The 23,480-nt window shown below is 42.7% G+C and overlaps 1 protein-coding gene across 8 annotated transcripts in view; it reads left to right on the forward strand.

Annotated features, from left to right (window-relative positions):
• The first annotated feature begins 3,184 nt into the window (after positions 1–3,184).
• The window catches only part of prrc2b (proline-rich coiled-coil 2B), a 32,643-nt gene continuing 12,347 nt past the window's right edge, over positions 3,185–23,480 (forward strand). For 5 of the 8 annotated variants that reach the window (XM_037752734.1, XM_037752737.1, XM_037752738.1 and 2 more), the window contains exons 1-19: positions 3,185–3,368; positions 7,694–7,871; positions 7,999–8,176; positions 8,396–8,498; positions 9,368–9,431; positions 9,623–9,766; positions 10,242–10,555; positions 10,710–10,837; positions 10,924–11,087; positions 12,082–12,166; positions 12,263–12,431; positions 14,019–14,358; positions 14,485–14,678; positions 16,160–16,361; positions 16,470–16,677; positions 18,011–20,056; positions 21,394–21,557; positions 22,439–22,554; positions 22,643–22,784. In XM_037752734.1, the coding sequence (XP_037608662.1) occupies positions 7,757–7,871; positions 7,999–8,176; positions 8,396–8,498; positions 9,368–9,431; positions 9,623–9,766; positions 10,242–10,555; positions 10,710–10,837; positions 10,924–11,087; positions 12,082–12,166; positions 12,263–12,431; positions 14,019–14,358; positions 14,485–14,678; positions 16,160–16,361; positions 16,470–16,677; positions 18,011–20,056; positions 21,394–21,557; positions 22,439–22,554; positions 22,643–22,784 (4,876 nt within the window). In that variant the 5' untranslated portion in view covers positions 3,185–3,368; positions 7,694–7,756. The remainder of the gene's footprint in view (positions 3,369–7,693; positions 7,872–7,998; positions 8,177–8,395; positions 8,499–9,367; positions 9,432–9,622; positions 9,767–10,241; positions 10,556–10,709; positions 10,838–10,923; positions 11,088–12,081; positions 12,167–12,262; positions 12,432–14,018; positions 14,359–14,484; positions 14,679–16,159; positions 16,362–16,469; positions 16,678–18,010; positions 20,057–21,393; positions 21,558–22,438; positions 22,555–22,642; positions 22,785–23,480) is intronic. The other 3 variants (XM_037752735.1, XM_037752736.1, XM_037752740.1) reach the window with 3 other exon arrangements.

A 23,480-nucleotide genomic window follows, 5' to 3' on the forward strand; every position in this document is an offset into this window, starting at 1 on the left:
ATAGTGCTATATACATATGAAAATGAAGATTGTGTGTGAAAGTAAGTGACAATATCTCCGGCAGTATTGCACAAATGTAATGAGACAGAGGAATGAGATATACAGTAGGTTATAAGAATGGATTGTCATGAGTTGATAGATAAATAAATAAAAAGAATATAGCACCATATACAGTTCATAAAGTGGCTCAGTACCGGCAGTATGATGATTTAGTGCATTCTTAAATAACAGTAAAAATAAATAAGTACAGCAGGTAAGTAGGTTTGTGGTATAGGTTTATGAGTTGAGAAGCCTGATGGCCCGGTGGTAAAAAATAATTTACAGAATTACTGTAAATGGCCACAGAGATTTAGTTGGGATGAATGACAGGCAAATTATACAGCCCTTTGGATTAAAGAGATATATATGCAGTCTATTTATCAAGCCATCCCCATCTAGATATACTGTATATGTTCAAAGAACAGTGAATGTATTTCAACTAGGGCTGTCAAAGTTAACGTGATAATAACGCATTAACGCAAATTTGTTTTAACGCTACTTAATTCTCTAGGTTGTAGCGAGGAAAAACTGGCATTGCCATTTTCAAAGGGGTCCTTTGACCTCTGACCCCAAGACATGTGAATGAAAATGGGTTCTATGGGTACCCACGAGTCTCTCCCTTACAGACATGCCCACTTTATGTTAATCACATGCAGTTTGGAGCAAGTCATAGTAAAGTCAGCACACTGACACACTGACAGCTGTTGTTGCCTGTTGGGCTGCAGTTTGCCATGTTATGATTTTATTTTTTATGCTAAATGCAGTACCTGTGAGGGTTTCTGGACAATATTTGTCATTGTTTTGTGTTGTTAATTGATTTCCAATAATAATTAAATACATACATTTGTATAAAGCAAGCATAGTTGGTCAACTCCCATGTTGATTGGAGTATTAGATACTTGATGATTCTCCCTTTAAGGTACATTTTGAACAAATAAAAATGTGCGATTAATTTTCGATTAATTGCGATTAACTATTTTAATCTATTGACAGCCCTATTTTCAACAGGAGAAATTATTTTTGATTACAGTTACTTTGTGGGTGCAACAGACAAATTATCTCTGAAATAGCCTAGTCTCATGTGTAGATAGATAGAAGTTAACACTAGAGAAGTTGACTACCGTGCAATAGTCTACCCAAAATTCATCAGCTAATCACTGGGAGCTCCCTATTTGAGCTCATATTATAAAATAAGATAAGATTAGATAAAATTAACGTTTATTAATCCCAGGGGGAAATTCAGGTGTCAAAGCAGCAAAGCGCAGGTACAGATGTACAGGTGTACAAAAAGATCATAAAACAATAAATAGAAATACAGAATATAAATAGTGAATGTACATAGTGAATGGAGATAGTGTGTACCGTCCGTCAATAAAAAATGTAGTGTACAATAAATAAATGTAATATGTACAGTCTATAAAATGGTATACGGGATGTAGTGCACCAGTGGTTAGGAGACGTGGTTGTAGGTAGTGCAGATAGATGCAGGTAGTCCAGATAGTCCAGATAGTATTATTGTTTTAATTAAGATAAGATAAGATAAGATAAGATAAGATAAGATAAGATAAGATAAGATGAACCTTTATTAATCCCCGGAGGGAAATTCAGGTGTCAAAGCAGCAACATCAGCAAACATCAGCAAACAGAGGGAAACACAGGAGAGGTAAAGGTATACAAAAATTATAAAAATCAGAATCAGAATCAGAATCAGAATCGTGTTTATTGCCAGGTGTAAGAGGTATACACTAGGAATTTGCTTTGGTTATGTTGGTGCAAGTCAAACAGTATAATAACAAAAGAATAGATAAAAACGTTAGAATAAAATAAGAATAAAAAATTGAGAATAAAAAAATTTAAAACAATAATAGAGATATAAAAGATACAGAGTGAATGGGTGAACATAGTGTGTACAGTCCGTCAATAAATAAATGTAGTATGTACAGTAAATAAATGTAATATGTACATATGTGCAGTCTATAAAGTGGTATATAGGATGTATAGTGTAAAGTGTAAATTAATGTTAATTAAATTAAATGTGAATATGCCTGCAATGTCAGAGTATATTTTTAGTTTTACTGCAGTGACATTTGCTGCAGTTTGTAATATATATTTATTCATAAAATACTAATTAAAGGGACTATTTGTAACTTTCAGAAATGCTTGTTAACAGCGACACCTGTGGCCGTTAAGTCAACGAAAGTCAGCGTCGGGCTTGCGCTTGCTCGCGCTTGCTCGCGCTTGCTCGCGCTTGCTCGCGCTTGCTCGCGCTTGCTCGCGCTTGCTCGCTCTAAATATACCTGAACGAACATCGCTCAAAACAGTGAGGCAACACACATCAGCTAAAACCACAATATCCCTCTATATTTCACCTGCTTGACAGTAATGTTAGCTGACCAGACGAAGGTCTTTCCATTAATCAATGCTGATCCTAGCGTTGGCTTTGAGGCTGAAGCAGGAAGAGAAACGTTATCGCCTCCGACCACAGCCGGAGAGAGACACTGGCATCCAGGCGGAGACAGTAACGTTTCTCTTACTGCTTCAGCCCCGCTGTAGGAAGAAAAACGTTACCGTCTCCGACCGTGTACCGGTGATAACGTTTCTCTCTGCGGAGCCCCGTCACTTCACAAGACACGGGAAACCTCTGTTGGTCTGGAAGAGCTGCAGCAGTTATTTCTGCACAAACGTCCACTGTACATTCACTAGAAATTCACTAGATATTCTCAGAGCTAAATTAACTCTTCTGCAGTGTGTAGTGAGCGCGCGTTCACCTCTAGAGGTGGAGCGAGAACGCTCGTGGTGTGAGTGAAGGCAGGCAGAAGAGCAGAGACTTCAGCCACACACGCACCGCCCATGTGTCCCGACCCGGTACATTTATACGCTTAAAAAGTTACAAACAGTCCCTTTAATGTTAATTAAATTAAATGTGAATATGCCTGCAATGTCAGAGTATATTTTTTAGTTTTACTGCAGTGACATTTCCTGCAGTTTATAATCCAATATTTATTCATAAAATACTAATTAACACTGCTCAAAAATGAACATGGTGTTTCTGTAGTTGCTGAAACCAACCAATAGGGGCGCTAGTGTGTTGTGTTGTGTCCAACGACGTCTATTGACGTCATGACGTTGTCAGCCGAGCCCATCCAGCCTCCACACTCACAGCGCTGTTCACTTCCAGGCCGGGTAAGAACCCCAGCAACAACGCTGCGACCGGTTCAACCTACGAAGAAGATTGGGCTCCTCAATCGCCATCCATCCTTTCAGTAGACTACACTTTGTGGAAATATATCACCGTCACTGATCACAAGATACATTAAGACGTTGAATCGGTGAGTTATGGATGCGGGTGGTTGTGTGAAATCTGCAGTATTTCGCTCGTCTTCTTCCTCTGCCCAGTTTTTATTGTTGCTTTGTTCTGGGCAGCAGCAGCCATTTTTAATCGCCTTGCCCTATATATCCCCACCATCGCTGTCGTTCTGGGAAAACAGCGAAAGGTTGAAAATATTTGCATGGGTCTGAGTGTTTTACACATATTTCCCCCCAAAGTCAGTGTGTTTAATCATGTCAAGCACTAATGTAAATGCTGTGAACACCTCCGGCCTGTCAGGTTGTTGTTGTTACACTGGACCGCCGCTTCGCTAGTGTTTGACTGTCGAAGCTAAGTAAGAACAATTAGCTGGGTGTTATTTCACTTATAGCTTGTACAAACAGAAATAAATGTAATGTATCCATATCGACAGTGTAATATGTGGTAGAATCTGATCTGCAGCTCTCCGGGAGCTTGGCCGCTGTTAACTGTTTACATAGCCATCTTTCTTTAGCCAGCAGCTAGCATCTGTGACTAGTGATGGCTAGCAGATGTGGTCCTATATGACGTTTGTGTTTGTTACGTTACAATTCAAGGTAATGTTAGGTCATCTTTATTATCTCCCACATTGAACACAAATCGCTGTTTTTCTTATAGCTCAGTAGTTGATTTAGATTGTGTGTTTTTGTTTTCGTGGTGTCAATTTCATGTGCTGGCATTAGCATTAGCTTCCAGTGAGCTAACGACACCTCCAGATACCGGTAGAGAGGTCAAACGGTATTCTGTGCTTGTCAAAATTATGTTTTTACTTATCTTAAGTATATTAATTTGTAGTACATATATTATTTTCTATTTATTGTCTTGTGGAAATAACCTTAAACATGCGAACAACGTCAAGTAAATGTATGTTAGCTAGCTGTCATCAGGTTAGCTTCCATTTCTGACATAACGACCACTAAGTAACGGTGAATGTGTCGTTTGTAGGTGTTATATGATTTTACTGAAAGCAAAAGGGTGTTGCGTGATGTGTTTAAATAACCAGCTAGATCGACCTTGATGGACAGATATGTTTCCCGGTAAATCTCAGTAAAACGCCTCTGCGGAGCTTTACCGGAGCGGCCTTCGGTAACCTACCGTTAAGTTACGGGTTGCCTGGTAGCGCTGTTTGGTTGAAACGATCATATTTATTTAACATTTTATATTGTGTATTAAATATGCAACACGCCAGAGTGGGCTTTAGGTCGTAGCTAGCGTTACATACTAAAAAAAACACGATCATTTAGCCCACACTGTTAAAGCTTTGTGTCTCCATCTGTGTTGTTTTGGTTCTTGTTTTAAAGTTCCCATATCATGCTCATTTTCAGGTTCATACTTGTATTTTGTGTTTCTACTAAATCTTGTTTACATGCTGTAATGTTCAAAAAACACTTTATTTTCCTCATCCTGTCTGCCTGAATATACCTGTATTTACCCTCTATCTGAAACGCTCCGTTTTAGTGCATTTCAAGGGAATTGCAACAGAATTGCGTTGCCTGGCAACAGTTTGGGTCCATGTTTACTTCCTATCAGCTGATGTTATTTACATACACTGCAACAGGAAAAAAAAACTGGGACACATTTAGAATGTTTACATTTAAAACCGTGTAATGGTCTAAATATTGTATATTTGTGACATCACAAATGGACAGAAATCCTAACGGCTTGTTTCAAAAGCACAATTTCTGAATACGGGCTTTGTGTATTTCTCCGTATATTGAGCGTTTTGATACTTTCACAGTATTTATAAGCACTTAAACCTGCTTTATAATATATAAGACATGAAAATCTTACTTTTTACAATATGGGACCTTAAAAGAACATGTTTGGCCATGTATCACATTTAACTCGAAAAAAACACACTTTGGGGTGTGCACTTCATGTGATTTGATTGTCTTTGTCAAAATCAATTAACACAAATAATTCCGATTTCTCAGTGATAAGAAGTTGGTAGATCTTGTGTTACTGCTACTGCTAGTAAACGTTTGCCACCACTTGACTATTGTGGTAGATTTAAGTGTACATAAAACAATTTAGGTTTCCTGTAACTTTAAATAAGAGCTCAACTGGTAAACCTCAATGAATTGCTGTTATATTTCAGGTTTCTGTTTACAGTGTCTGCATAATTGTGGTAATCCACATGTTTTTGTGTACTTCTGTGTGTTGGTTGAAGTTACAGTAGTATTTGCTGTATATTGCATTACATCAGGTGTATGTTAGTATATTTCAGTTTGGTAACAATGAGTGTTTGAGCTATTTCACAATAGAATTTCACGTTCAAGTCAAAGCCATTTCTGCAAACATCGCATCAGTTTTACGAAGTAGCTCAGCAGTAAGAGAAAAAATAGATGGAAATGGAGTTTAAGTCAGATAATTATTCATTTAAAAAGGACAGTTTTGTTAAATAGCATAAACACATTTTCCCCTTATCCTTAAAGCTGGGGACACAACAACCGACATCAGAGAACTAGCGACGACGAAGGCTGCCTCACGTCGCCTTTGTTTTGGCCGACAAGTTGCACCCGAGCACACCACAAAGACTACAGCCGACGGACAGTTAGCACAGACTGCGCCTGCATGAGACGAAATTACTCTCCACACCAGCAGGCCGCGGTAGTCTGTATTCGTCATTCAAAAAAGGAAACCAGAAGACCGAGGACTGCAGATATATAAGTCGTCGTTATGATACGTATATGAAACAAAGCAGCGTTTGACGACCATTTTCACACCACTCTCACTCACCACTTAGCGTCATTCCAGATGGCCGTGTCGTTGTGAAAATAACCGTGTGTTGGAATGGTCAGATGAGATGAAGATGAAAAATGATAAGACCAGCCTGTGTTTACCATCTTGACTTTATTGGTTTGCTGGCTTTCCTCACTTCCGTTTCTCTTCTCGTGCACTGATTTGTTTAAGCTGAACCGCCAATCAGGGCGATTTCTCTCACTGATGCGCTCCGCCGCCGATTCAACATGCTGAATCGGCTGAAAAACCTCCAACACAGACAGACTAGAGTCAACGGTGCGAGACACACCAAAAAAACTAGGCCGACGGACGCTCACTGATGGCCCCAAACTGTCCTATGACCGACCGTCAGCTTGCTGTGTCCTTAAGGCTAGAGGTATCAAGCCATACAGATTTTTGCAGTGACGGAGGCTCAATTTATTTTGCTCTGATCAAAGCATAGAAAAAATATATTTGAAAAAATTAGAAACAGTGTTTCTGTTTACTCATGATAATCCACGTACCTGAACTATATCAAACACAAAATATGGTGATGCTCTGATTATTTGGTGTCTGGTTTTAGTAAAACAGTGAACACTCATTTTATCTTCTTCAAACTCACTCAAATACCTTTCCTATGATTGATAACAACAACTCAGTGCTGTTTGTAAGGTAGCATGTTTATACAAAATACCAGTAATCCTACATGAGGAACTCTGTGACACCTGCATGTCATAGACAAGTTGACTTGTTGGCGTCTCTACCCTCGAGTCAGGATGTGGAACAAACAAAAACTGAAGTCGACGTTCCACAGCAGATGTAGACGTGGAGCAAATCACATTTTCCCATTTAAAATCTAATGTAGAGGACAGGACAGTGCCTGCTTTAAAATAATCACGTTTCACATTGAACACCCAAAGTATTTTTTTATTTGATTATGACACCTGTTCCAAGCCATGTTGTGTCAAATGTACTAGAGCTGACAAAGGGCGACTGATGCGTCACCTCGATTGGCTCACATCATTTGTTGGAAGTTGCACATAAACACATTGCAGTGATGATAGACATCACCCATCTGACCGCCAACTAGGGTTGTGCATTCCAAGCAAAAATACTATTTGATAATAACTGGGAGCTAGTCGATTATTTTTCGAAAATTGCCGCATACCCCCCAGCCACAACAGCTGATCTACCTGCTGAAACTATGAGGGGTGAGGCGCTGCTTGTGCGCATGCGCACACACACCTGCGCTGACAGAATATGAGAAGAACTGACCATGCCACACACGTTTTTACTGGTAGTAACGTTAATACCAGCGTCTGCGACGGTTAAAACAAGGGAAAAAATATTTTTTAAGACAGGACAATAGTCGCATAAACTAGTCGATTTTTTATAATTTGAAAAATTGAGAATCATGTCACATCCCTACCGCCAATGTGCATTCTGCACCTGTCTGAGAAAATAGTCTGTTTCTAATAAATAAAAAAACAGGATGGATAAACATCCTCCTCCCTTTAGGTTAGATGTTTTTTTTCCTACAGTGAGGTTTGCACTTAAGGTTGACATTTCTTCTCCTCTTCTTTGTAGAATCAGAAGAAACTGGGAAAAGGCGCAAATAAAAATTTCCATACTCGATGACATTACATCGCAATGTCCGATCGTTTGGGGCAAATAACCAAGTCCAAGGATGGGAAAAGCAAGTATTCCTCACTCAGCCTATTTGACAAGTACAAGGGAAAATCAATAGAAACTCAAAAAAACGCAGGTAAGCTTGATTTATTTAGTTTCTCTCCTCAATACCTAATTACTTTCTTTACATATCTGTTACTATGTTTCAGTCCCTTTTGTTAATCTCACTCCCCTTGCTTTATCTACCTGTGTTTTTCTTCCAGTAGTTCCGCGACATGGCTTGCAGAGTCTTGGCAAAGTGGCCGCAGCCCGGCGCATGCCCCCACCTGCTCACCTACCGAGCTTGAAGTCCGAAAACAAAGGAAACGATCCCAACGTGATTATTGTACCGAAAGACGGTACAGGATGGGCGAACAAGCAGGAACAACCCGATCAAAAGAGGTAAGGGGAGAAAGGTTAAAACACTGCAAACTACCCTCTCATCTAAAGCTTTTATCTTATGATAAGAGATAGTTGTTGTATTTACACCTTCCCGCAGGTCCAGTCTATCAGTGCAAGTCAGTCTAGACTGTTGTTTCTCGACTCTTGCCTTTTATCAAGTCATTGTACCCAAAATTTCACAAAACTAACTTTCTTTTTTTCCTCTCTGCTTATTTGTAGTTCTATTGCATCAATACCACAGCTGCCGGAGTTGCAGCCACAGCTGGCTTTACAGAAATCTGTCTCCAATCTTCAGAAGCCCTTACCGGTAGCCAACCAAGAGGTGTGTATGGTTATGTTCAACCTGGGATGTTTTTTTACAGATTTTTACGGTCATGAAGATTATGTTTAAACTTCTGTCTCTTGTTTGATCTTAGAGAAGCACTCCCTAATACACAACTGTGAGCTTAGTGCAGATTTTGTTAAATATATATATTTTTTTAAAAGTCAAGAAAAAAATGCCCCTTTTGTGTAAGAAAACTCAGTGCAGTCTTAAAATACATGTGACTGAACAATTGCTGTACAATCCTAGCTTTAATAATCCATTTGGTAATTTTTGGCAAGTATCATAGATTCTCTGTGTACCAGTGTGTATTAAATACTCTCGGCTGTATTAACTATCTCAGTTTGAGAGCAAATTATTCTGCTAGGTGGACATATATTTTTTTCTTACAAGATATAGAGAGGGTGATACCCAGTACTCTTTTCTGTTACAGTGTGTCTGTTCTGTTCCAGTGTAGTTAACACAGAGAGCAGGTCAAGATGGAGTTGGTGGCTTTTAACCACAATTTGTCAGGAAAAAAAAGACTAATTTTAAGGCTACATTCACACCAGATTTGGCGGTACGGTGAATACCCGAGTCCTCCCATTCATTTTGAATGGGGATAGTGCGTTTGGGCTGCGACCCCCCTCAGGGGGTGCAATCAACTTTTTGAAGAAATGGTGGCCAATCACGTAACTGCAGAGCCACAAGTACAACCCAGACATGAGGAAGCAAGACGTTAATCGTTGTGACTCTCCCACACCGCCGCACAACCCTGTGGCCAATCACTGCAACACCTGATCTGGTGTGAATGCAGCCTGTGTCTTAAAGGTCAAAGAGATATAATGCAGATATTAGACAGTGACCATGGTTTTTCTTCATTTCCACAGAACACAAACACAGGTGGACCAAAGCAATGGGCCCAGCTAAATGGAAAGGCAGTAGAGCAAGATGGTGAGTCATCTCAGATTGATCTATAATTGAGAGTGAGGTGTGTTTCAAATCAAATTACATGCTAATGATGAATGATATGCTGTCCAGATTTTGACCCCCATACGTCTTTGGGAATTAGTACAGCTTTCTTCTGCGTGCACAAGTCAGACAAACGTTTTTCTTTATGCCACTTCTCTCAATGACAACATCAGGTTCAAGGGCCTCAAACCGACTTCAGCCCTTCTCTCACGAGGAATTTCCCACGTTGAAGGCAGCTGGAGAACAGGACAGGGCTGGCAAGGAAAGAAGCGGCTTCGATCCGTCGTATGGGCCAGGACCAAGCCTCCGCCCCCAGAGTAAGTCTTAACTCTCAAGAATTGGCTGGCAGTCTCAAAGATAAGATAACGTCTGCTGGAAAGCAAATTATTAATTTGGTCTTTCTGGAATCTAATGATACTGTTGAAACTTACAATGGGAGGTAGAGAGCACTTTACTCAATGTTTCTCGAACCCAACGCTATGTGTCTGTCAATGTCATATACTTGAGTATTTTCCAAGCAAGTAGAACTCCTCAACAGACGTGTTCACATAGAGAATAGATGTCATTTTTTTAAGTTTTTACGGACAATTTGGGATGTTCTGGATTAGCTGTTTCAGTGACACAGAGAGCGTTGATTGGACTTGGCACCAATTAACTTATGTCATTAAAAACATTAAGATGAGGTTCAAAACTGTGTGGTATTACTTTTAATTTCATATTTTGTCAGTGCAAATCATTCCATATACAATTTGTTCATCGGTGTTTCTGAAATCTCTCTCTCCCCACTTCAAGATGTGACGAGCTGGAGGGAAGGTGGTGGCAGGAACCTTCAGCCCTCGTCCCTGAGCCTCGGCCTGCCAGCAGATCCTGAGGGTAAGCTCACTGCCCTGGGTGAGACTGGCACCCCTCCCGCCTCATCTCACCCCCCGTCTGCCACCGTCACAACCTCTTCTAGTGTAGTGACGGTTCAGTCACCAGTCCTTGACCCCAAGGAGCCTTCCCTGCGACCCGCCCAGCCTCTCCGCAGAACAACCGTCCCTACTGCCCTGCAGTACCAGCTTCACCACACTTCGACTGCTGTCTACCACGACATGTTGCCTGCATTTGTAAGTACTTTATGACTACTTTAGGCCATTGTTTGTTAAAAAAAAAAAAACTGCAGTCTAGTGGATTTACTATTAGCTGTTGGATATAACCAGAAACAACTCAAAACCTTATGGTGGCTCATTGTTTTTTTTACTATGATCCTGCTGTTTTCAGATGTGCTCTAAAGATACACGTGAAGCTCCAGGTACAGACCATGTTCCTACCACCGTAGCAGCACCAGCCCGATTTGAAAGCAAACCCGCTTTTAGACAGGGCTACGCCGCCAAACCTGAACTTGTCAAGTAAGTACATTCACAATGTGAGAGCATTTATCCATTCATTAAGTAGTTGGTAATTGCTAATTTTTCTTTCTACCATCTCATTGCAGTGGTGATGTGAGAAGAGAGAACCGCTTTGTCCGTGCTCCACCTCGACCCTCTTCTCAGCCCATCCGCAGGCCGGGTGAAAGACCGACACGCCCAGCCATCATTAATCCAGACGACCTGAAGGATCTGGATGAGCTTGACAATGACTGCGAGGATGGATGGGCCGGTCAGTAATTCTTACACTTGTTTAACTCCCTCCATCCCCCTCTTATAGGAGGCCAAATAAAAGATTGAGTGTGAAGTCAGTTTGTGCTACATTAAGGTTCTTCTTCAGCTTCTGAATATTCACCGTCACCATAGTTGATGATGAAGTATTGCTGAATTATTAATCGTATGCCAACATGTTACAGCCTTCACTGTGCTGATTCCACTAATAAGAGTTCATCTTCTTTAAAGGCAGGGTTGGTGATCTAGAGAAACAAGCAAGAGTACGCTGGATTTTTATACAGCGATTTCGGAATAATAATCGACTAATTTCCAGTGATTTTCAAATAGTATTTTTGCTTGGAATGCACATCCCTACTTCCTTTAGTGAATAGCCTATAACTCGCCAGTTTTGTATGATTGCTGCTAGACCGCCCTGTTAATACACGTGCATTCTTTGTGTGTGGTGAGCGGGAGAGCCAACAGTTTTTTTGACCGCAGTGAATATGTTGTTTTTGAAAGGCTAAACGCCAACAAATATGGATTGAAGCAGGATATTCTGTTACGTAAAAAAACATGTTGTGAATTTCGGAAATGATTACATCCGTCTTTTTTCAATAATTGCTTATTTTTTTTAACTTTACATCACTCTGGAGTTATTGGAAATGTTTGGATTACATGAGTCAAAAACAATCCTATGCAGCCGTCGTGCGCAATACATAGATACATTCTGGGTCGGGCTTGCTCGGGCATGTTTCGAACTCATGGTGTGATCGGTACTGGAGCAAAGTTGAAGCGGGATGGAGCGGGAGGCAATGCGACGCTCCAACTTTTTTTTTTAAAGCCGCTCTGCGCTCCATCCAAAGTCCTTCCACTCAGGCTCCGCTCCACTCACATGCTCTGCTCAGGACATAGCAAGTTGATTTGCTCTCTTATGGTTTTCATTCAGCCAGATAATATCATTCCTCGAGTGTATGGTTTTGCCACTGACTGTTAGTTTGTTTTTGTTTTTCCAGGACTCCATGAGGAAGTTGATTATAGTGAGAAGCTTAAGTTCAGTGATGACGAAGAAGACCACTCCGGTGAAAAAAGCAGGATGTGGTGAGATCTCTTTTTTTATTTAAATGTATGTTTTTGTCATCATTTAAAGGGATCCTGGTTTAAATATTTGATCTGTTACTTTACTTTACTTTTTAGGACTGAATGGGAGAGGGAGAGAGAGATCCTGCGTGACTGCCAATCCTCCCTAAGTTCAGGTGAGGTGTCTTACCCCCAGGAGGGCACTGAGGAGAGCTATTCCTACCAACATCATCACCACGAGCTGCCCAGGAAGACCAATGGCAGATATCTCTCTACAGATACTCTGGTAACAAACAAACCAATGCTGTGTTTTTCCACTTTCATCCTCCTCCTCCTCTGAGATGACTTATCTAAGATTAACTCATTATGATGTTATCCACAGTAATAACACATCTTGTTCTTTAATCCCTGTGTGACTGTGGAGGATAAGCCAACACCACAGGGCATATGAATAGCAGTGTGCCTTCACACACCCTCGAGTGAGACTGTCATTGTGAATCGGTAGAGATGACCTTGCAGTAACCATAGAGATATGTGTCTGACTGCTTTTCACTCGCCGTGCTCTTTTCCTGGCAACTGGAAATGATGTGACAGACATAATGGAGATACAGACTACGCTTCTGTTTTTTTGGACGGTTTCAATGTGAAAAATCTGTCGGATGAATTCCCTTAAAATAAACTACAAGTAGAGCTACACATTTAAGCCTACATATTTAATATTTTCTTTCACTAAACAAGTCTTTGAGGCTTAAGTTGTCAATGTGAGCGGATGGGTTTAGCAGACGATGTCATTTAGGGTACCCTTTAGGCCTGCAACTACCAATTATTTTCAATGTCGATTAATCTGTCAATTATTTTCTTGATTAGTGGTTTGGTCAAACCGGTGAAAAATGTTAATCCGTGTTTCCCAAAACCCAAGAGGACATCCTTGAATGACTTGTTTAGTCCACAACTCAAAGATTTTCAGTTTACTGTCATAGAAGTGTAACCAGAAAATATTCACATTTAAGAAGCTGGAATCAGAAATTTTGCCTTTTTCTTTTCTTCAAAAATGACTCAAACCGATTTAATCAATTATGAAAATAGTCAGTGATTGATTTATTAGTTGACAACTAATTGATTAATCCATTAATTGTTGCAGCTCTAGTATCTTTAAGGCCTAGTGGTCTAAGGTGCATCCTATGTAACAATTATTTTACAGAGATAATTATTTTAATTACAGAGTTTGAATATGGCCTGGGACCTTAGTTGCTTGTCATCATTCCTCCCTCTTTTCACACGTTTCAATCATTTAGAGGAATGCAACATCTTATCTATTTCTGTGGTGTTCCTCAAGGTCTTAGTGACTTAATGTGGTATTTAGGAGGGATTATTGATCATTTTTATCAATTCTCGATTGTTTAATAAAATGGTCAAATTTGGCACCAAATCTATGTAACAGATGGTATCAACCCAAAAATTGCTGCAAAAACTTATGAGATATAAGTGAGCATGGGAATGGCCATCATATACTTCTATCAGAATGTTCAAAGCCCTTATACACAATTTATTTTAATTAATTAATTCATGTTTATTTCAGATCTATGACTAGAACAATTTGACACACAGTACTGAGCTGCATCTCAAATTAATTTTCAGTTTCCCAGCTTTTCCGATGATGTACACTACTTCTGTGTGACATCTGCTGTTGACCTGCTATCTCCCCCTAAAGGAAACACTTTTAAAATCAGCAAATCCTTTTGGTCTCAGAGTAAAATATCAAATATTTCGTAGTTAAAAGCTTTTCTCAAAGGTCACATTGTACATATATTTTTATATACTTAATATACTGTAATATATACCTCCCCTTGAATTACCTCTGTTCCGTCTCTAGGCCCAGCAGAAAATCCAAGGTGAGCCACTGGCTGACCAGGAAGATCACCTTCGCCAGTCTCAGGCTCCAGCTAGGGCGAAGTATGTGTCACCTGAGCTGTCGGAGGCTGTTGAGCGGGCCCGCAGACGCCGGGAGGAGGAAGAGAGGCGTGCCCGTGAGGAACGGCTGGCTGCCTGCGCTGAAAAACTTAAAAAGCTGGATGAGAAGTTTGGGAAGACTGAAAGGCAGACATCAAGGACGGACGAGGGCCTGAAAGAGGGAGAGGGCAAAGAGGTTCCACTTTCCCCAGACCGGGAACAGAGTAAAAGCCACCATGAGAGCTGGCAGTACAGCACAAAAGGTAAACAAACTTAAAAGCTTTAACAAAAACTACAAGTAGACTTGTATATTTAGGCCTATATATTATCTATAAAATATAAAGATTATTGCAGATTCTAAGCATGGGTTGTGGTCAAATGATTTCCAGATGGAAGCGAGTGTCCCCCAGACAGCTCTCCTGGTCATAGTTACCGTGAGGAACCTGCCTTCTCCAGCTACCGTGCCAGCGAGGATGATGGTCAGGAGCCCTCCTCTCCCTCGGGAGACTACAGTGGACGTCATCCCTCCAAACCCGTCCCACCTCGCTTTCAAAAGCAGCCACAGCACCATCCGCAGCAGCAGGTGAGCACCAGCTGATGCCCCCTTCTAACCCATAAAGTCTTAATCCCAGACTAATGCGTCAATGTATTAGTGGCTGCTTTGTGAGAAGAGAGTTCGTGGAAGCAGGGATTTTTTTTTTTATGTCATCAACATGTAAACAGCCTTGTGAAGCGTGTTAACCTATTTGTCTTTGATTGGATTGTCCATTGTTAATTCTTGTCAGGGGTTTTGGGAGCTAATGTCATTTGGTTTTCTCACGCAAGAAGAACAGTAGGGGTGCAAAGTAGGGATGCAAATTTTGAATTTTTTTTTTTTACCGATAACCGACCCTCGTTAACCGATTATTAATCGTTAACTGACAAGATTAGTGCGTCGCATGCAGCGGTGCGCCAGCTGCAGTGTATGAGCACAACAGACAAAATCCCCAGTTCATCCGTTCGGGAGAGTTACTGTAGCAGCCACGGCCCTGCGTGTAGTGTCGTGGACACAAGCAGCCACTTTCCCAGTAAGTCTGCACCACACCATTTTAGTTTAGCTGTGAAGTTGTGCGCAGTGTGTCTGCCTGGCGTAACGTTAGCGAGTGTCCGACAGACCGTGTCTGTTTGGTTTGTACTACGTTCGGAGATGTAGCGTTGCTGGTGGCTTCTTGCCCGCCGTTGTCACATACATACGGTCTGTCAATGTATCGCGGCTTGTCCCAGGTGTGGTGTATAAAATGACTATATCGCGAACATCGACTACAAATTGTCATGTAATGTTTTTAAGCCACCCCGCCGGCATGAGACTCGCTTTGGCATTTCCTTCTTTCCCTCTCTTCTTTGGCTCCCTCTCGGACACAAAAAAAATATTGCGATATTATTTTTAGGCCATATCGCCCTGCCCTAGTTCAGTGTCTCGCCCAAGGACACTTTGACATGCAGAGAGCAGGATCGAACAGCCAACCTTTCTAACCGCTAACCGTGTTAAATGACGATCCGCTCTACCCACTGAGCTACAGAGTGTTTTATCTGAGTGAGGCCAGGATCTCCTGTTTACGAGACAGGCGCTTTAACCACTAAGCCGCAGCGCCAAAATGACTACACAAAATGTCTGCTGTGAAAAAGGCTGATTGATAGACTGTTTGGTCATTTTCTCTTTCCCGGAGAAGACCTGCTGTGATGATGACCATAATGTATGAGGAGTGAAACACAGACGTGTCAAATTTCCTTGATATTAATTTTGGATTTTTAGTCAATCAATCATGTAAGTTTATTCCACGCTGAGAGCGGCTTTAATGTCTTCTGTGTTCAATCGTGAATGTGGAATTCAAAATAGTTCACATGTACAATGAAAAGGGTTGAAACGAAGGGGATTTTATACTAAGAAGACTGTAACATTGGAAGATATCCCCTTGACTTGGCTAACTCTGAAGTCTCATATTAGATTCAGCTGAATGTTAGATGTCATTTATACACAGAGCAAGGACTGTGGATTTAAAGTGTATTCATTGTAATATTCTACAGGAACAAGTATACAAGATGCAGCACTGGCAACAGTCTGCTCACCCTGCCCCATCTGGCTCAAGCCACGCCCAGCGGGGCTACTACCCCCCACATGTTCTCGGATTTGATCCCCGCTGGATGATGATGCCACCTTTCATGGATCCCCGCATGACCCAAGGACGATCTCCTGTGGACTACTACCCCGGTGCTGTCCACTCTACAGGTGAACTCAATAAAATGAGCACGTAACTTTGCATCTGAAATCAGACCGTTTTCCCAGCTGTTTTTTTATCAAGGAAAACTCTCCAATTTGAACACTGATTGTTTTCAGCAGGAATGATGAAACCTATGATGCATCAAGACCACCTGAACAGCCCTGGTTCTGATGAGGGATGCCATCCCAACCTGCACCAGGAGAGAAGAGCCCCTTCCACTGAGCCTTACCCTATGTGGAACCAAGATGGCTACCCCTTGCGCAGCTTCACTCCACCTTACCAGAGACAGCATGGAAGCTCAGACAGTGGCCAGCCAGAGGAGAGGTCAGTTATTGTGTTTAAAATAGTAGATCCTGTGAATTTCGCAGTTCTTTAATTAAGGCAAAGCAATATCACCGCTTAAAACCCTGCTTAGTGGCATAGGCCCTGTTCAGACCTGGCATTAAAATGCATCCCGAGTGATCGGATCACAAGTGGACAGCACTAAGTACGTCTGTTCTCACCTGGCATTAGAATGCGTCTCCCGATGCGTCTTGAGCGACCACTTGCGATAGGATCTCACTCCCCGCTCTATATGCAAATTAACACGTAGTAAACACACGGCTAATACAGCAGACGCTGTGACGTAATATTACAGGAATGTCAGTAGTAATATCGTACATATTCCTGATCTTGGGTGCATTTTATGAACATCAAAATAAAAGATTATTGTACCAGCGGTAACGGTGGTTAGCGTGGGCTTTTTCCAGGTTCTCCGGCTTCTTCCCACAGTCCAAAGACATGCAGGTTAGGTTAATTGTTGACTCTAAATTGCCCATAGGTGTGAATGTGAGCGTGAATGGTTGTCTGTCTGTATGTGTCAGCCCTGCGATAGTCTGGCAACCTGTCCAGGGTGTATCCCGCCTTTGCCCAATGTCATTTGGGATCAGCTCCAGCCCCCCCCCCCCTCCATCCCCTCCCGCAACCCTGAATAGGATAAGCAGTTACAGACGGTGGGTGGATGTGCCGGCGGTCCCCGGGGACCTCCGTGCTACCAACACCGCTGCCTTTGCCAGGCAACAGCGGGGTGCAGAGTTACAGAGAGCCGGTGATGAGACCCAGCAGGTGGGCGGGCGTCAGCGCCATGCAGAGCACCAGAACAATTATACTGACACATCTCCAACAGTATGATAATAATGCACTTTGCATGTCTAGTCTGATAGTCTGTAGATATGTAGCCTATAGATAAGATATATTTTAATAAAATACAGTTGTACCGACAGGATACAGTAGAGGACAGAAGCCGTTTTCATGCCGCGAGGCAGACAAGTCCTCGCGTCTGCCCGTCTATTCACAAAAGGAGCGCAGAGACCTCACGGATCAAAGCAGAACGTCAGTTGAGTAGGCAGTCCTCAATGTGGCCCAGGACACTTTAGTGTACACACTGCTAAAAGAATGTGGCCATATGCGGCCCAGACACCTCTGAATGTGGTCTGAGCGATCAGATCTCAATGCGTCTTGAGTGCGTTTACACCTGTACTCAGAGCTGTCCACTTGTGATCGGCTCACTCACGACGCATGTTAATACTAGGTCTGAACAGGGCCATAAGCCCCTCTTGGTGGGCCTCTGTCTGTTTTTGTCATTTTTCATCTTTCTTGTATCTTCTTTATTCCACAGAAGTGAAATGGCCAGCTCCCAACAGGACTCCTATGAAGAAAGAGCCAATGAGTGCTTGACCCACCCCCAAGATGATATCCCCCATCATGCTTACCAGAGCCGAGGCACAGACAGAGAACACCAAGGCTTACTGACCACTGCTCAGAGCCACTCCTTGAATCATCCAGATAGTGATTACTCGAAGCAAGACTCTAGAGACAAGCACCCGAAAGACGCCTCTGAATCTCACGATGAGACCTTAGATGGCTCCATGGACAATTGGAAAAGAGATGGAGGCCAGAAACAAGACAGCGGACTCAACAATGCTCAAAGCCAGTGGTCCGAACCCAGTTCCAGTTCCAGTAGTAGTGTTAGCCAGCCGTCTGAGACCAGTGGGCGCACCTTGACTCGCAGAACTGGGCCCATCAAGAAACCAGTACTCAAGGCTCTCAAGGTGGAAGACAAGGAGAACGAGAAGCCTAAACCTGAGCCTGAGGAGAAGCCTGTCCCTTACCGCCTGGAGAAAGAAGTCCTTACTAATGTTTACGACTTGAAGAAAGACAACCAGCCTGCCAGCAACAGGCGTTCAGCCTCGCCTGTTGTTGTTGAGAAACAGCCTGAAGAGAGGCAGCGTCAGTCACCAGCTCCCCCCAAAACAGACAGGCCTCTGAGCAGCCACAGTGATGACTCTCCTAAGGAGAGCGCCTGGGACATCGGCAAGAACCAGTCACCTAGAGATAGCCAGGAAATTCGGGAGCCCCAGGCACCACGGCGTAATAACTGGATCTTCATCGATGAAGAACAGGCCTTCGGTGCTGTCAGGGGAACCGGTAGAGGCCGCAGTCGAGGCTTTCGGGAATTTAGCTCAAGAGGTGGAACCCGTGGTGGCCGAGGTGGAGACAATCTCAGGGGGGCTTATAACAACAATAACAACAGCAGTGGCGTTCAGCGGACAGGCAGAGGCAGACCGCCACCTAGGGACCTTGTCAAGGTGGAGGAGTTCCAGAGGGGCAAGCCCCGCAGGCGAAATGTTAGTGAGACCTTGAGTGAAACGTCTGAGTATGAGGAACTGCCCAAGAGGCGTCGCCAGAAGGGATCTGAAAATGGAGAAGGTTACACAGAGTCTGGAGAAGTCCGTAAGGCTGATAGAGACTCTTGGAGATCCAACAAGGTCTACACAGATGACCAGGCGGCCATAGATTCCAGAGAAAAGGCCAAGGCCAGCAGCAGGGGCTTTGGAGGTCGCATTCTGCCTCCCAGAATGAACACCACTGGAAGTTACAGTCGAGGCTTTGGAGGCTCGAGGGACATTTCTACATGGAGGGGCCGTGGGCCCCAGTTTAGTAGCACTGGTGGCTCCATGCAAGAAAATGGTTACGGTCTTGGAGCTGAGGCTACTTATTCCCGCAGACCCCCTGTTGAACGTGAGACTCTCAAGTACCCCCCTAAATTCACTGGCTCCTTCATGGAAAATGGCACAGAGGACAGAGGTGAAGGAGAATACTACTTCGACAATGACAACCCTGACAGGCAGATGTTGAGGAGACGGCGTCCACCCCGTCAAGACAAGCCTCCACGCTTCCGTCGTCTACAACAAGAACGTGAACCTGGCTCAAACCAGTGGACAAGTGATGAGTACATAAATGGAGACATTGCAAACCCCTGGCCTGGTCGCCCCAAAGGCAGCGGGGAAGAGAACTGGCCCAGCGGCCACTACACTGGTGCACGCCCCAGCCAGCACGGTCAGGCAGAGGAATGGGAGACGGGATCAGAGAACAGCGACTTTGGTGACTGGAGAGAGAAGCGAGGTGGAAGTGGAGGCACGGCTACACAAGGTCATGGCGATATTCCCTCAGACTCTGGCCACGGTGAACCAGGCTCTGGTGAGAAGAGGGAACTTTGCAAGAGAAGCTTCTCCAGCCAGAGACCACTGGTGGAACGGCAGAACAGGAAAGGAGAGCCATCACTGCTGGAAGCGGGCAAGATGGCGCGTACGCCTGATAATCCCCCCACCTCCTCCTCCAACAGGAGTGACAGTTGGCAGAATGGAGGGACTTCTTGTAAGAGGTGAGCTGAATAATAGAACAAACTTCAAGTTGAAGTAATTGTCCTTATAGTGTGCTGGGGAATTATATTAATGCTCTAGTGTGTTGTCTCAGGTCTGGTTGTTTTATAGTTGCTTGGAAACCAACAGCACAGGGTGTTTCCTATATTGTTTTTGACCTTGATATACTCCGACTTACACTAACAGGGAGGAGACTGAACACAAATCTTTTGCTCACCTTTATTTTTGGGTAGTACAAATATATGAAAGTGAGTGCTTACTCTCCATAGAGTCCAGTCAGATACCTAGCTTTCATTTTAGTGATTTAATTTCTGGACTGCTTGGTGAACGCGTCTGTTGTTAACTTGCACCAACAGTTAGCTTTTGTTGTGTCAGTTTGTCTCTTGATTGAAATTGATCCGTCATTAGCCTTTAGATACTGTAGTTTCTTCTTTGGATGTTCGACTCGTCTCCATTCTTCTCCATTGTTTAAGGAAATAAAAATGTTATTTATAGTTGTGCTACTGTTTCCCCTGTTATTGAACAAAGTAGTGCTTGATTATGGCAAAAATCATAATCACAATTATTTTGGTCAATATTAAAATCACAATTATTTAACACGATTACTCATTGACTTTGGAAACATCATGCATTTAGAAAGAAACATTTTGACGCCTACATTTTAAAGTCAAATGCATCAATCTGGTGCTCTTTGAGAGCAACAATAAGAGGCTAGATAGAGGAAGAATGTTGTACTCTTATAAAAATGTTGTGCTCTAGTAAACAATTTAATGATAAACCATTCGTTGTAAAGATATGAATGGCTTTGACACGGCAAACATAAGTCACACCTTCCAAGCTGACAGAGCCGGTCGCGGCACACCACCCACGGAGGAAATATGGCCGGCGAAGGCCATCCGGCGCCGGGGAGAGTTCCTACAAAGGGATCCTCCCACACCGAGTGGCTGTCCCTCACCCACTGATTAGGGCGCCGCTGTAAAGGAAAGGGGTGCGCTGGATTTATAACACAAGACAAAACAAGACCATTGCGAAACCTAATGCGGCCAATAATTGTTTTATGTCGATTATCTTGTTTTCATAGTCGTTGGAAGCCAAAATCGTAATTGAAATTTGATTAATTGCACAGCCCTAGAACAAAGTCTGAGGTACTGGGCACTTCTCACCATGCAGTCTGTCCCAGATGAGAATGTAGCTCAGTTTCATTGGCTAGATGTATTTGGGAAAGGTACCTGTGCCTGACAGGAGAATATGTTATTTGGTTATTTTGCCAATGTTATTATTTTTTTTGATGTCACAATCCCCAATTTAAAACCTTTTGTCTCCCTTTCCTGTTTTTCAGCAGGAGCCCAGACGAGTCGGGCCAAGTCTACAGCATCGAGCAGCCGGACGAGAGGGAGCCCAGTGAGACCTCCGGGAAGAAATTAGATAAGGAGCTGAAGCAAGGATCTGTCAAGACAGACATGACCGAACCTCTTTCCCAGTATGAGCTCAGCAGCTACCCAAGTGAGTCCAATTTTTTTAATTTATCTTTTCGAAATTAAAGATGAAGTAGGCAAGATTGGAGCATAAAAAGTTATTTTTATAAAACGGTCGTGACAGTAGTACATGAAACGGGTAACCTGAAAAAAATCGTGTGCCTCTGTGTCCTCCGGTGCTCCTAACGGCGTCTGCAAGATTTCACATAGGAAAACAAGCAGTAAGAGCTGACCCGTCAATCACTCGCGAGCTCCGACCAAACGGTCAAACTAGGCAGTGCTGATCAAATATGAATCAATATTCTGTTGCTGTAATGTCTATTTCTCGCCTCAAATGTTTTCAGAATCATCTTGTAGTGCACGGTTTAACTGTAAAATGAGAAAGTTTGTGACGCCGCCGCCATTGTGAAATCTGGTGAAGGAACGCCAAGTTCCAGTCACATGACCGGAGCACAGCCAATAGGAACGCTCTCTCAATGAAATGGCTTGTGATTGGTCAAAGTGTCCTGTCACAGGCTAGATTTTTTTAAAGTCTGAAAACAGCCATGAGGAGGAGCAGAAGTCTAGTTTTCTCTCAGAACACTTGAATTACAATATGCTGAAAGGTTATTATGGAATTTTTGCCCAATGATGCCAAAAATATACTGCCTACTGCCACGTTAAATGTTAAGTGTCTAAAGGTGAGTTGTTGCCCATCTACATTGACAAAAAAATCTCTGGACAATTGGCGCTGCTACATTTTTAGGAAAGATACTGATTACTGATCTCATTTAAGCTAAAAAAACTCCTGATGTGATGATGTTACGGTGCTGACTCACACATTTTTAAACAGAAATCCCGATAATGTTCAGTACTGCAGTTCTTACGTATCCCAGATAATTGTGCATTGACCACATGCCTGTTTTGCAGTTGAGGGGGACGCAGGGGGACCAGTTTCCAATCCAGATGGATACCAGGATGCCTTGTCCAAAAAGCAAAGACGCCCACAGGACGATGATAGAAGGAGGAAGGAACAGGGAGCTGCTGTAAGTCAACATATGCTCCGTAATCATGCCAGGGATGAACAAATAGTGTGTAGTTTGTTAAACTTCTTCTCATTGTTGCCTGTGTTAGGTGCCTGTGAAGAACAGGACTATCACATCCAAGATACCGCCACGCTTTGCCAAAAAGCAGGGAAGCATGAGCATTGAACAACCCGAGGAAGCACTTTCTTCCAACAACCTGGGAACTGAAATCTGGGAGACCAACAGCTCAGGTTAGTAGATGACCCAACTTTGTGTCAATGCTTTGTTCTTGATGCTTTTGTCGGTGTTAACCAGTAGCCTAAGACACATTATAGTAACTTGAAATTGTTTGTAGAGCAGTTTGGGTGTTTTTTTGTTGTTGTTTTTTTTAACTTAGTTAAGTTAAAAACGTAGTCCTTTATGCTGACGTGCAAGCTGCCTTATTTTGTCTGTTAGTTAGTGTGTTTGCTGTGTTAGTTTGGGTGTTTTGAAGCGGGTTTGTGTATTATTTACAGTAGATGACGGTCGGCGTGCCCCCAGCATCGAGAAACATACAGGAGCACCGGAGCAAAGCAATACAGTGCTGTGGACGGGGACGGCAGAAAAACTTATTTTAGCTGCCTAAAAGAAAGGCTTGCCTAAAAGAATGATATCCGTTTAAGTGTACGCTGTATTTAGAATATTTTCCAACTGCGAACTGAAAGTGAAATGCATCTATACTGTTTTTTTGTCATCTGAGCCTGCTGCTTTGGAGAGAGCATAAATAAGTTTCACTCTCATGTTCCCTGTCAGAAAGGAGAAGGAAAGGGCTCTCTGACGGTAAGATAAAGCGCTGAAAATATTCTAAATATAGCGTATATCTAAATGAATATACATTTTTTTAATTAGAGCCGTATTTTAGGTGGCTAGTTTTTCTGCCGTCCCCATCCACAGCACTATATTGCTTT

This window comes from Sebastes umbrosus, chromosome 19, assembly GCF_015220745.1.
Source record: "Sebastes umbrosus isolate fSebUmb1 chromosome 19, fSebUmb1.pri, whole genome shotgun sequence".
In the NCBI taxonomy this organism is placed as follows: domain Eukaryota; kingdom Metazoa; phylum Chordata; class Actinopteri; order Perciformes; family Sebastidae; genus Sebastes; species Sebastes umbrosus.